At 49.7% G+C, this 13,853-nt stretch overlaps 1 protein-coding gene across 2 annotated transcripts in view; it reads left to right on the top strand.

Moving 5' to 3' along the window:
* Positions 1-13,853, top strand: part of CLPB (ClpB family mitochondrial disaggregase) — a 139,318-nt gene extending 125,465 nt beyond the window's left edge. For both annotated transcript variants that reach the window (XM_004016294.6, XM_004016292.6), the window contains 8 exons: positions 495-550; positions 5,871-5,915; positions 6,284-6,445; positions 11,673-11,829; positions 12,595-12,668; positions 12,837-12,956; positions 13,046-13,150; positions 13,537-13,853. In XM_004016294.6, coding sequence (XP_004016343.1) covers positions 495-550; positions 5,871-5,915; positions 6,284-6,445; positions 11,673-11,829; positions 12,595-12,668; positions 12,837-12,956; positions 13,046-13,150; positions 13,537-13,785 — 968 coding nt within the window. In that variant the 3' untranslated portion in view covers positions 13,786-13,853. The remainder of the gene's footprint in view (positions 1-494; positions 551-5,870; positions 5,916-6,283; positions 6,446-11,672; positions 11,830-12,594; positions 12,669-12,836; positions 12,957-13,045; positions 13,151-13,536) is intronic.

Raw genomic sequence — 13,853 nt, 5'->3', positions numbered from 1 at the left:
CAACACTCTGGTATCGTCATCCTTTCTTTATGTTACAAAGTAAAGCTGTAAAGCCATGGAGGGGTGGTTTCTATCCTCTCCCAGCCTCTGTTTGGCCTTGTGGCTCCAGGGCCTAGCTTAGATGGCAAGACCATGGATGTCCAGAGAGAGACAGTACAGTGAGCCAGGAAGTCAAGGAAAAGCAAGGTTTGTGTTGGGATTCAAAGAACAAGATGGCTCTGGATTGTATGAGTCAACCTTCCACTTTTAGATGCTACTGTAGAGGAAAAGTTTCAGTCCCCATCCACAGAAAAAGCAAGATACAATGCAGACTCTGATTCTGGTCCCAGATTTACCATCAGTTTTCCCTTGGTGACTTTGAGAGTCGCCCTTTCTGAGCCTCAGTGTTCCCTTCCATAACATGTATTATTTCCAGCATCCATGCATTTCTAATATTCTTTCATTCAAGGAGATAGTCATCTCCTAACCCAATACTTCTCTTTTCCTTCTACTAGGAAAAACAGAACTGGCCAAGCAGACAGCCAAATATATGCACAAAGATGCCAAAAAGGTAAGGACTGGAACCTAGGCGCAATTGGCAGGCCATGGAGAGCCCACCACTCCCTCCCACAAGTGCCCATCCCCTTGTTCAGACTCTGGCTTTCCAAGACCTGCTAAGTTTGACTTTCTAAGGCTGACAAGAAATTGTTTCACACAGAGAAAAATGTCAGAGCAGTCCTTACAGACTGCAGAAACATTTCAACTTAAAACCAGACATTTCTCTTCCTCCTAGCTTCCCAGTCTGGAGGCATCACAGGTTGCCCACAACCGTGGGTGCCCTTGTCTAATTTTTGTGGAAAGCCTCCCTAGCTGAGGCGATAAGGGACTGCCCAGAGCTCTGCCAGCAACAGAGTCCTGGCCAACTCCTGTCCTGCTGTGGCCCGGCTCCCCCTCCACCACCTCTCTGAGCGCCTGGCAGCCACAGGAAACAAGGTAGCGGAGGCCATGTCCTCCTGAGCTGCGTCCATGGCCCCTTCTGCTGACTCTGCCAGTAGCTATGAGCTGCCTCAACCAAAGCTACCGCAGACCCACTCGACAGGCAGGCAGGCAAGAAACAGTGCACGGCATGCTGATATGCTCCAACCGAAACAGCGTTTTTAGGACAATTCATCAGGTTGGCAGCGATTGAAACAATTAGCACTCTGGGAAGGGCCATAAACTAGTGAGACTATTAGGGAAGATGTAGTTACGGGCAGGAACCACCTGATTAGGGATGAAGAATTCTGAGTGGTTTAATTTTAATACTGTCAGAAAGGTTAATATTTAATTACAAATTATAATCTCCTTATCCAAGCTGTCTTAATGTGTCTTCATAAGCAGTGGAAGTAGAAGGAAAGTATCTGCTGACTTGCTGGTGTAGAAAGGAGGAAGGGCTTGATAAAAGACGGACGGTGCAAGTCTTTTTTCAGTTGGAGCATCTAAACGAGAGGCAGATTTCAACTTGTGAAGGGTGTCCTGAAAGCTGACAAGGCGTCCTTCAGTGCATGCCTCACCTAGGAGACGGAAGTATCACCGTCTCCCCTCGGAGATAGTGGGCTGGGTGATCCAGGCTCTGAAGTCAGCCATTCCTTGGCGCAGGTTCTTCTGGCCCTAGGCAGGTTGCTTTACCCCTCCAAGTTTCAGCTGTTGCCTCAAAGTGAAGCTAATCAGTCCTGTGTCTAAGATTATTGTGAGCATCAAGTGAAATACTGTGAATCACAGTGAGCTCAGGTTCTAACACCCATCAAGTACCTGATCCCTTGTCTCATATTTATCCAACACTCGGTCCTTTCACAGCACTCCCATCTACTGTCTTATTTGATCTTACAAGGAAAATAGCTTAAATGCCAAATTAGAACCACTTTTCAGATGAGAAAACTGAGACCCTGCAACGTTAAGGGCCCAAGATCACCTATTAAGAGGAAGAAGTAAAACGAGAATCCAGTCTATCAACTATTCTCTCAATACCATTGTTCTCTGCTGCAAGAAAAGACTAGATTGTAAACCTGTCCTTTTTGTCCTCGTGTCACATAGGGAGACGAGGGGCATGAGAATCCCAGTATCATCATCCATATATTTTATTTTTAAATCAGAGTTGGTACTTTTATAAAACTCCTACCTTCACCAGCCCTGTGGATCAGCTCATTACAACATCTGTGTTTAGCACATACATTCTCCGGCCATGTAACAGGCATGTTTGAGACATACCTTTATAATCTGAGGGTTCTGAACTGTAAGCTGTCTAACCAGGATACCTGATGTTGCCAGGATCCAAGGACTGATGTGTGGGGAGTGTCATCTACAGGGCCCAGTGTAAAGGAGGGCTCACTCAATGAACAAGCACTGGCCTGGGAGTCGGTGACTTAAATTCAAGCTCTGGCTTTCTCGTACCTTAGTTCCCTCATTTGAAAAGAGTCACTGATACCTCCAGACTTGGCTACCTCACAAAGACTTGTACTTTTTTTCTTATTTTGGCAACAACACACAGCATATGGGATATTTGTTCCCTGACCAGGAATTGATCCCACGCCCCCCTGCAGTGGATACACGAAGTCTTAACCATTGGTCTGCCAGAGAAATCCCTGTTTGCACCTTTTTATAATTTCTTTATCAGACCTCCTATGAATTTTTTTTTCTCTCATTAAACTCCACTGTTTTTCCCGAATTGAGCAGCTTTGTTAACTTCCATTATTAGAGTTAATAATCCTTGAGAAAAAAACCTTAATAGCATCCTGTGATTTCATCCTGAGGTAGGGTGGTGGAGCTCTAAAGACCATAGTTATAGCATCAGTATAATGAAGGGATCAAGAGCAGGGATCTGAGTTCAGCTCTAAACTACTCTGTGGAGTTGGCTGAGATCTCTGTTTATATCAGTTTCCTCATCTGTAAAATGGGTTCAATAATGGTACCTATCTCACTGGATTATCATGAAGGTTAAGTGAGATAATGATGTAAAATGCTATGCACTATTCTTGGCACATTAGTAAACAATCAGTACATGTTGGATACTGTTGTTATTACTTGCTTCCCTGGTAGCTCAGATGATAAAGTGTCTGACTGCAATGCAGGAGATCCGGGTTCGATCCCTGGGTTGGGAAGATCCCCTGGAAAAGAAAATGGCAACCCACTCCAGTATTCTTGCCTGGAAAATCCCATGGACTTAGGAGACTGGTGGGCTACAGTCCATGGGGTCGCAAAGAGTCGGACACGACTGAGTAACTTCACTTTCACTTTCACTATTGTTATTATTGTTGCCTCACTTCTAGATAACCCTAAACTAAGATCATGTAAAACCAAAATTATTCCAGCTAAGAAAATCAAGCCCTGAGATTTGTTCAGAGTTATTTAGCAAATCAGTAGAAGGACTTAGTAACTTGACATAAGAGTAAGTAAACACTGAAGTCTATACTCCCTGTTATCGTAGGACATTGACTGACACTGGTTCTGGGCACAAAACTCAGAACCCTTAAGATGAAGATGCCAAAAGCCCAGCTGATTGAGGGAGTGGGAAATATGAGGCAATAGAGTATAGAGGGTAAGAGCGCAGACTGGAGCCAGATTGTCGGTTTGAGACCCTGGGCAAATTACTTTAATCCATGACTCAGTCTTCTCATCTGTAAGGGGGGATGGTAATAGTACTTATCTCTTAGACTTATACACATTCTAAGCCCTTTATAGCTTGCTTAGAACATTGCCAAGCACATAGTAAGCACTCAGTGAGTGTCAGCTGTTATCAGATGTCCATCTCGTGGCTTCCAGCCCATTTCCTCCTGCACTCCCAGCTTCCCCATGTCTGTCTTCCTACCCTCCCTGAAGCCTGTGTCTCTCTTGGCCGAGCTGCCTGGGGCCCTGTGAAGATGCTTACTGGCTAATGCTTCATGCTTGATAGCAGTGATCACCCCTCGTGGCCTTAAGAACTTCTCTGGGGTCTTTCCCACCTCTTGGGTTAGGCCCTGTCCTCAGGCCTCTGGTGAAACAAGGAGAGGACGTAGGGTGAAGAAACAGCAGCTCTAAAAGGGGAGGCAGCCTGGTCAAGGCCACAGACAGTGGAGAACTGGGGTTGGAAGCCGAGTCCAGGGCTCTTTCTGCCACCCTATACCCCAGGTACAGAGTGACAGGACAGAGAAAACTAGAATACTTCACAGACTGAATTTCTGACCAGCAGCTGAACTACAATATGGCCTGCATTTCAGGTATAGGCATTACTACCTCCCTCTCAGGTCTTGGCACCCCCTGTTCCTCAGCTCTCAAGAGAAGTGTAGTCAGTGGGTGCCAGTAGGAGAGGAGCCTGAGGAGTCTCTGGGGAACCCGTATCTCGGTGGAGAGACAGGGCACCTCTGAATGCCCTTATAACACCCGAAGTCCCTGAGTTCTTCATGAAAAGGAGAGGGTGTTCTGCTGTGTTAACTCGCAAATCCCGCTCTAGACAGTGTTCTATCCCTGGGGCTAATTATGGTAGGGCCTCACCCAGGAGGCCACCTCCTTGGAAAGCACTGCAGGCCCAACCATGGAGAGAGAAGGGCTGCAAGCAGTGTTGTGGAGAGCTCTTTAATGACGTAAAAACTTGTAGATAAGATTTATTAGTTTAAAAGAAAAGTAAACTAGGGTGTAGAGAAAAGGGAACCCTCCTTCATTGTTGGTGGGAATGTAAATTGGAGCAGCCACTCTGGAAAACAGTATGGAGATTCTTTAAAAGAAAAAAAGCTAGAGTTATATAATCCAGCAGTCCTACTCCTGGGCATATATCTGAAGATGATGGAAGTTAGAATTCAGAAAGATACATGTACCCCAGTGTTCATAGTAGCAGTATTTACAATAGCCAGGACATGGCAGCAACCTAAATGTCCATCGATGGAGGAATGGATGGGGAGGGGGGGTGGACTATTATTAAGCCATCAAAAAGAATGAAATGATGCCATTTGCAGCAACATGGATGGACCTAGAAATTATCAAACTATATAAAGTAAGTCAGAGAAAGACAAAAATCATGTGATATCATTTATCTATACAGCCTAAAAAGTGATACAAATGACCTTATTTACACAATAGAAATAGACTCACAGGCAGAAAATGAACTTGTAGTTACCAAAGGGGAAATGGGGAGTGGATAAATTAACAGTTAATTAATAGATATATACTATTTATAAAAAAGATAAACAATAAGGACCTACTGTATAGCACAGGGAACTATATTCAGTGTCTTGTAATAACCTGTAATGGAAAAGAATCTGAAAAAGAATATATGTGTGTGTTTGTGTGTGGGTATAATTGAATCACTTTGCTGTACCCTTGAAATTAACAGCTTTTCAAATCAACTGCACTCTTTGAAAAATAAAAGAAAACTAAAGCAAAGGGACTTGTGCCCATGTAGACTTGCAGAGTGGAGGGCACCGTGGAGCTGTCTGGGTGTTTGTTGCTCCCCTCCAGCTCGTCATGATCCACGCTGGTGGTGGCTGACTTTGTCTATATCAGCCTGTCCCACTCCGGTGCTCCTAGAGGACAGAGGCATAGCTCTAGTGCTCAGCACACACAGGACGCCTTCAGGAAATGTGTGATAAGTGGATGGTGTGGTGATCAGGCCTGGTAGAAGCCTGAAAAAAAAGACTTCCCGGGCCAGTTTAAGGGCAGGGACATGACCTGGGTTTACTAAGGTAGGGAGTGAGGGAATCATTTAGGGGATGAGTGGACAGAAAAGGAGACAACGAGCCAGAAAACACTGTGTCATGAGAATGGGATAGCAAATCTTGGCTTGGTGTGGCTTGAAAGCCTGGAAGATATTTGAGATGCTCACTTCCTTAGCCCTTCCCTCTGCCTTCGTGCCTTCAAATGGACTCCTGCTTGTTTCCACACAGGGTTTCATCAGACTAGACATGTCTGAATTCCAGGAGCGGCATGAGGTGAGTGAGAGTCCTTGGTGAAGTGTGGTTTGGAGAGCCTGTTAACATGACTCTGCCTTAGTATTTTGATGTGACTTGTTATTCAAGCCTGAGATAATTACAGCAGCCTTGGAATTTGTCCTTTGGGGACATATGTACACAGTGGGGTCCCTGATCTGTTTTGCATAAGATTTGCTCTGAAAAATAAACACAGAAGAGATCCAGCTGCTCTCCTATCACAGCAGGATTTCTTCCACCCCAAGAGATAACCTTACCTTGTTGAAACAGGCAGTCTTAACAGTATACAAAGCCAGCTTACCGTGCATGCCCCATATTGGAAACTGAAAGGATGGAAAGGCCTTCCTAACTTAATTCTTTCCTTCCACCAGGTGGCCAAGTTCATCGGGTCCCCACCAGGCTACATTGGCCACGAGGAGGGTGGCCAGCTGACCAAGAAGCTGAAGCAGTGCCCCAATGCCGTGGTGCTCTTTGATGAGGTAGACAAAGCCCACCCAGATGTGCTCACCATCATGCTGCAGCTGTTTGATGAGGTGAGTCAGCTTGGGCTGGGTTTGGCTGGGGGACACCTGTAGGTATGAGGGGGCTATGAGCAGCAGGACCTGTGGATCCAGAGTCAGTCATTCATCAAGTTCCTGCTTCCTCATGTGTACATTCAGTCAGTTAGCAGATGTGGCTTCACCCCTTCTCTGGACCAGGGCCCAGACTGGGCACTCCAGGAAAAACAAGCACGGCCCAAAAGTTGAAATGTTGTGGCTGACCAGGGTCCCTTTTAAAGAGACAGAATGGGGCAGAAGTGCCAGGAGAGAGTGAGACCTGAATTTTTAGTTCTAGCTCAGCTCCATCTCTAGGAACCTCATGTGAAAAACAGGGAGGCTGGATCCAGTAAGCTCCAAGAGTCTTTCTTACTCAGATGGCTCCTACTCCTTCCTTCCATCATCTTCACCAGTTCTTTAAAATGTTAGTGATGTTACTGCTGTCTGTGACCATTGCAGTGATGGTGGAATGGTGGTGCCCTGGCTTATGGAGCGTTCTTCTCCTGAACAGCTCCCGGCTCATCACAAACAAGAACAGTCTCCCTCTCAACTGACCGAGGAACAGCGTCCTTTTATTCAGCACAGTCTATGTAGTAGGCTTGTGCTAAAGACATTGCAGACTTTATTACTAATCATCACAATAGCCAGGCAAGGTAGAAACCTTTTATAACAGATGTAGAAACAAGTTCAAGAGGTTGTAAATGACTTGCCCAAGGCCGCAGAGCTACTGTACAGAGGAGCCAGAAAAGGTCTCAAGATACGTCTGGTCCCAGAGCGCAGGTCTCCCCGTTGTACCTCTCCTTATCTTGAGCAGGGGAGGGAGGGCTTACTGTCAGGGGAGGGGCTGACATCCACCTGTTCCAGGTGAGGCCTTCCTTCTGCTCCCATGCAGAGGCTGTGTTAGCCAGCACATGGGCAGACCAAGTCCAGCCCGCCTTTCCACTCAGCCCCATCCAGCCCTGGGAAAATGGAAAGGGGTTTGCTTCCCGAAATGTCACAGGTTCGCTGATGAGATACAGGAATGGATACCCCTGGACCAAATAGCACACCAGGTACCAAGCCAGCCAGAGCCAGGTCCAAATGTCCCCACAGCTGCTCACTCACTGTCCACCCCTCCGAGCCCAGCATCCTTGGCTGCCCCAGTTTTATTGCCCTCTTCCTAGGCTCTTATCTGCTCCCTATCCTGAGAACTCCTACTGAGCAATGAAGGCCAGTCCTTCAAAGGTCACATATTCTGTTTCCCACACCTGTGCTCTGATACTCCCCCCACTCCATTCTAGACTGTTAATGGGATTCAGGTACACAGCTTATGGACCAGACCCAAACCTGCCCTCTGGGAGCTCCCTGCCTATCAGGTAGAAAAGAGATGCGATAAAGTTGGCATTTTTGTACTTTATGTGCAAGGCACTGTTTTATGAACTCCTTTAATCTTCCCAATGATCATATGAAGATAGTCATTATTACTACCTCAGTGTGACAAATGTAGAAACTGAGATAAAGTGAGATAACTGATTCATCCATGGTCACACAGCTGGGAAGAGGAAATCGAGAGTTTGAACCCAGGCACTCCAGTTCCAGAACGCACAGCTTAAATAATAACTCCCAGACACCTTGTCTCTCTCCAGGCATTCTCAGAGCCCCCAGCACCAGGGGAAACACCCCATCGACTAACTTAATTCAGTATGTTAGGGTTGGCAGTAGACAGCTTGTGTGCAGGCGCAGAGGTGTGAGGCAGCCTGCTCCATCCAGAGGACTACAGCCTTTCAGTAACTGCCCGACTGTGAGGGAGGGTGAGAACAGAATGGTGGAGGTAGATGGGTGAGATAGACAGGGGCAGGTTAGAATCCCAGGCAAAGGAGTGTGGATTTATTTGTTGGAGAGGAAGAAGCCTTCAAAGACTTTAGGCAAGAGAAAAGCATGATCAGATTTTCCTTTTATAAAGCTCCTGTAGGCAGCAGTGAGCAAATGGACTAGAAGGAAAAAGAGGGACCAGCAAGGAGACTGTTGAAGAGCCCAGGTGAGGGCTGGGGAGACCTGCTCTACAGCAGGGCCATTGGATGGAGAGAACTCCCAAGTGAGGAGACAGGGAGGTGACAAGAGTGACCAGCGGAAGTGTCTCTGGCCTGGGTGGCCCATGGGTTCTGCTGCTATCAGCTGAGGCAGGGAACTCAGCGGGGTGAGCAACAGACTGAGGAAGGTGAGGAGCTAGGGTTTGGAAGTGTTGAAAATGAAATGCCTGGGGTACTGCCAGATGGAGATGTCTAGGAAGTTGCTTGTCTGGAGTGCAAGAGAGGTCTGCGCCGGAAGTAGACTCAGGAGTGCTTCAGCACAGAAAGAGTAACAAGCCACAGGAACGGACGAGCTCTCTCACCTGGTGAGTCTGGTGAGCAGAGGGAATTGCCAGAGAGTAGGAGGCAAACGAGAAGAGTGTGGTTTAGTGCAGGCAGGCAGAGGGGAAACAGGCAGAACAGACACAGCCCCTGCCTCAGTGCTCGGGGGTGAGGGGGAGACAGGCAGCAAAAAGCCATTCAGCCACTGTGGTGAGTGCTGCTGTAGGATCAGTAGGACTAAGGGGCATAGAGAAGTGCATCCCCCACCTCAGAGCCCACCCATCCCAGATCTCCCAAGCTTAGGCCCAGAAAAGTGGGAGCCCTACCAAAGCTCTCACCAAGCAGAGGTAATGCAGCTCACTTCCCAGTTGACCCCAGACCTACAGCATAGGGCAGAAGTCCCAGGAAGCCCACTCTCTGCGCCTCCCTTCAAGGACAGAAATGGGGGCCAGAGGGGGAGCAGCCCCTGTGACCCTGCAGTGAGCATTGACACCTCACCCGCATGCGTGCACTCCAGCTGGGAGGCGGGTCAGCCACAGCTCCCTCTTTGGGACACATTTTGTTGCCAAGGACTCGGAGGAGGAGGTGCAAACACTGAAAGTCACCCTTGGGTCAGTCATGCACTGCACCTGCTCCCCTTGCCCACCCGGGACCCATCCTCAGGCCCCGTTATGAGCAGAACTTTGATCTCTCAGAACGAAATGGCCGCCGGTTATTGCTCTGGCCAGTACAGCCGTGTGTGCGCTCAGTCCTCAGGGATGAGCACTGCGAACACAGTGGGGTCATCCGCGCGCACTTGGGCACATCACGCACGCATGCAGACCTGGTCCCCAAAACTAGGACTGCCCTCAGTGGATCTGTCGTGTTGTATCTCGTAGGCAGGGAGTGAAGTGGGGAGCTCATGGCCAAGCTCAGGAACATCTGCTTGTACCCTTCCTTCTCCTCTCCCAACTCAAGGCTGGGACCGGGGAGTGACCAGGACTGGATCTCAAGGCCCCCTTTTGGCCCTTGGAGCTAACACTTCCTGAGAGGCCTGTGCCACGAGCCAGGGTAAAGTGAGGCAGAAAAGCACTTGGTACCATGCCCAGTACACAGTAGGTGCTCAGTTAATGCATATGCCTTTCTTTTTTACCTCTGAGCGCTAGGGCTAGTCTGCCTTTGCATCTGCTTTAGAAGCAAGGGCTGACCTTGAGTGAGGCCCTCGCCACCAGGGAAAGGAACATACTTAAGAAGGAATGGTTGCCTGAGGCCGGGGCAGGGCCCAGCATCACTGGCCAGGGCAGGGCCCAGCATCGCTGGCCAGGGCAGGGCCCCCGCAGGCTGTCAGTGACCTCTCCCTAGAGCCATGCTCTCAGAATTGGCAGGAGCTATGCTTTGTCTGCAACCCCGGTGAATTCCCAAGAAGGTCTACCTCTCCCCACACCTGACCTAGTAGCTTAGCTTCTCTCCAGTCAGGATCAAAGGATGCAAATTGAATTTAGAAGAACTCTGAGAAGTTTTTATTTAGGAGAGAAAATTTCATGAAGCCTCCTTTATCCCACACTGTTGGTATGGCCCCAGGAGCCTGGTATACAGTGAAAGACAGGGGTGCTGGGGTGAGACCATTCAGTAGAGTCTCAGCTGGACTGTGTTCCAGCTGTGAGACCTTGTACAAACTAAGCTCTTGGAGCCTTAGTTTCTTTGTAGGGGTGGTGAGGATTCAGTGTGCAAGCAAGTGCTGAGGACTGCTCTATGCCAGGCACTGTTCTAAGACCTGGTGAGAACAAGACCCAGACCCTGCCCTCACAGAGGCACCCAGCAGGGCCCCAGGGGTGGCCGTGGGTGCCCATCACAGCAGATTCCACCAGTTCCTCTCAGCAGGGCACTGAATATTGCTTTCATATGTCATTGTTGTTTTAGTTGCTAAGTTGTGTCCAACACTTCTGCAACCCTGTGGACTGTGGCCCACCAGGCTTCTCTGTCCATGGGATTTCCCAGGCAAGAATACTCGAGTGGGTTGCCATTTTCTTTCCAAGGGATCTTCCCAACCCAGATCAAACTCACATCTCCTGTGTTGGCAGGCGGATTCTTTTCCACTGAGCCACGAGGAAAGCCCCTATGCTTCCTTACAAATGACTGCAGAGTGCCATTGTTCCATGAGAACCTTGAGGTTTGCTGAGTGGGCAGAGTTCCTCACCTCAAGCTGAGCGGCCCCAGACAGCTACACTCTGAGCGGCCCCAGACAGCTACACTCTTCTAGTTCTTCTGTCTCGTCCCTTTATTGTTGCCCCTTTTCTCTTTCCTTGGTGCATTTGTGTCTAGTAAAGATGTTTTCTTCTGTGTCACTTCTAGAAAAAAATGAAAGATTCCAAGGCAACTTCCCACGTTGATTAAAGGAAGAACATTAATTTTTATCCTAGGCCAGAGGATGGCTCCAAAGATGCAGAGATTATACCTGTTTCAGTTCATTTATCTGGACTTCACAGTGGCCCTGTAGAATACGCTCTGACCTCCTATAGCAGCCTGGCCTTTCCTTTATCATAATGTCTAACCCACTGAATTCTGACTGCTTGTTTCCTGGCCTCACTCTAGACTGAAGCGTGTCAGGCTCAGTGAGTCCCCAGTGCCCCAACACAGAGCTCCACCCACAGCAGGCCTCCAGGAGAGTGTGTTGGATGGCTGCTAATACAGTCAGGCTGGCTTCTGGGTGCCCTGAGAGATGCCAGGCAGCAGATGCAGTCTCACCTGGTGGCTCTCCCAGCAGGTGAGCACTGAAACCGAGGTGTGAGAACAGTGCTCAGAGACCCCAGAGAAGGGAGCGCCAACTGCCAGGGGGAGAGGGTTCTGGAGAGACCTCCTGGAAGAGGTGCCCAGCCTTACCACTCCCTGACCATGCAGTTGCTGCTCCTTCCCAGGGCCGGCTGACAGATGGAAAAGGCAAGACCATCGACTGCAAGGACGCCATCTTCATCATGACCTCGAACGTGGCCAGTGACGAGATAGCACAGCATGCGCTGCAGCTGAGGCAGGAAGCTTTGGAGATGAGCCGTAACCGGATCGCCGAGAACCTTGGTATGGCATGTGGCCCGTGCTCTCTGGATAAACAGTCAAGTGACACGGCTGCCACACTGCTCCAGGGGAAGGATGGAATTGGGTCCCAGGGACAGATGAAGGTCCTGGCTGGCATCTCTCCCTCACTGGCCGTTATTAGACACCAAGCACCCAACTAGATAGTGGAGGGAGGCCAAGAGACAGTGCCCCTACTTCCGCAAGAAAGCCCCAGGCCTCTCAGGTGACAGGAGGGCTCCAGACAGAGGCAGGGACAGAGCCACCCCAAGGTGTGGGGCCAGGAGGAGGCCATGGTTTCAGGGGACTGAAGGGATGTGCACTTAACAGGGAGGGACACTTTGGTGCAGCAAGGGGATGGCAGGTCGGAAACCTGGAGGTGGGCACAGGTGGGCCCTGGAAAGTTCTGGAAAGGGGAGTGTGTCAGGGTGGACACTGCATCTATCAGCCTTCTGTCTAGGATTGAACTCTCTAGCCCCCTTCTTACAACTTGGGACTCAAGTCTCGGTCCTGACTCTTCTCCTCTCTCCTCCCCACCTTCATGCAGTTCCTACCACACATGAGCAGTAGAAGGGCCTGGGAAGTATGCAATCCAGTCTTCTGATTGTGCAGGTGATGAGAAGGCCGAAGCCCAGAGCTCCTGAGATGTTGACCAGGATCACACAGACTGTCAGGGGCAAGACCAGGCTCTTGTCATGGAGCCAAGGTGCAGCACAGCTCCCAAAGGTCCCAGGTGTAGGGAGCAGGCAGTTTATGTTTCTGTCTCCACAGGGGACGTCCAGATCAGTGACAAGATCACCATCTCAAAGAACTTCAAGGAAAACGTGATTCGCCCCATCCTAAAAGTAAGAGTTCCTTGTCCTTCTTGCTGGAGACTCGAGTTGGAGGGGATCACCTTAGCCATCGTGAAGATGTGGAAGCCCTCCCACCTGTATCTTCCCCAGTAGGGTCCACTAATTCCTTTACCCACTCTGGGTCACTAAGCTCACCTCATCCCTAACCTGGCCCTGCAGGCTCACTTCCGGAGAGATGAGTTTCTGGGACGAATCAATGAGATCGTCTACTTCCTCCCCTTCTGCCACTCGGAGCTCATCCAACTTGTCAACAAGGAGTTGAATTTCTGGGCCAAGAGAGTAAGAGCAGGGACTGCCCGTGGGTGGGAGCGGAACATCTAGAAAGCCCTGGGCCACATGCAGACATGCTGCTGTCTGACCTGTCCCAGGCCAAGCAAAGGCACAACATCACACTGCTCTGGGACCGTGAGGTGGCGGACGTGTTGGTTGAAGGCTACAACGTACACTATGGCGCCCGCTCCATCAAGCATGAGGTGAGCCCTGAGAGAAGTGAGGCACCTCCACACCTCCCTCCCTGGTGCCCCTAGACCCATTCGCTGCACTCCCAGCATGTCCAGGCAGGCTGGGGTTTTCCTTACCCAGAGCAGACGCCCCTTCAGAACCAAAAACAATATAATCAAATAAAACCGCTGTCCAAGAGGGTAAATGAGTTTGAACTCCTACCAGCGTCAGGGAACTGGGGCTGGGAACCTCAGAAATTGATTGTACTGACTTGTTAGTACCGTCCTGCAAGCTCATGTTGTTAGCCCTTTGCAGATGAAAAAACTGAAGCTTTGAGTAAGTACTTGCCCAGGCAGCAAGTGACAGAGCTGGGCCTCCAGGCTTTGGCAATGATGACAGCTTCCCCTACCACCTGCAGGTGGAGCGCCGAGTGGTGAACCAGCTGGCGGCTGCCTATGAACAGGACCTGCTGCCGGGGGGCTGCACCCTGCGCATCACTGTGGAGGACTCAGACAAGCAGCTGCTCAAGAGTCCTGAACTGCCCTCACCCCAGGCCGAGAGGCGTCCCCCCAAGCTGCGACTGGAGATCATCGATAAGGACAGCAAGACCCGCAAATTGGACATCCAGGCACCACTCCACCCTGAGAAGGTGTGCCACACCCTCTAGCGTCTACCTACCTGCCCATACGTGCCCTCAACACCTAATAAAGCCCCCTTGGCTGTGGCGTGGTGACC

Source organism: Ovis aries, chromosome 15, assembly GCF_016772045.2.
Source record: "Ovis aries strain OAR_USU_Benz2616 breed Rambouillet chromosome 15, ARS-UI_Ramb_v3.0, whole genome shotgun sequence".
Taxonomy (NCBI): domain Eukaryota; kingdom Metazoa; phylum Chordata; class Mammalia; order Artiodactyla; family Bovidae; genus Ovis; species Ovis aries.
Note: the sequence above shows the minus strand (reverse complement) of the source record. Positions and strands in the feature narration are given on the sequence as shown.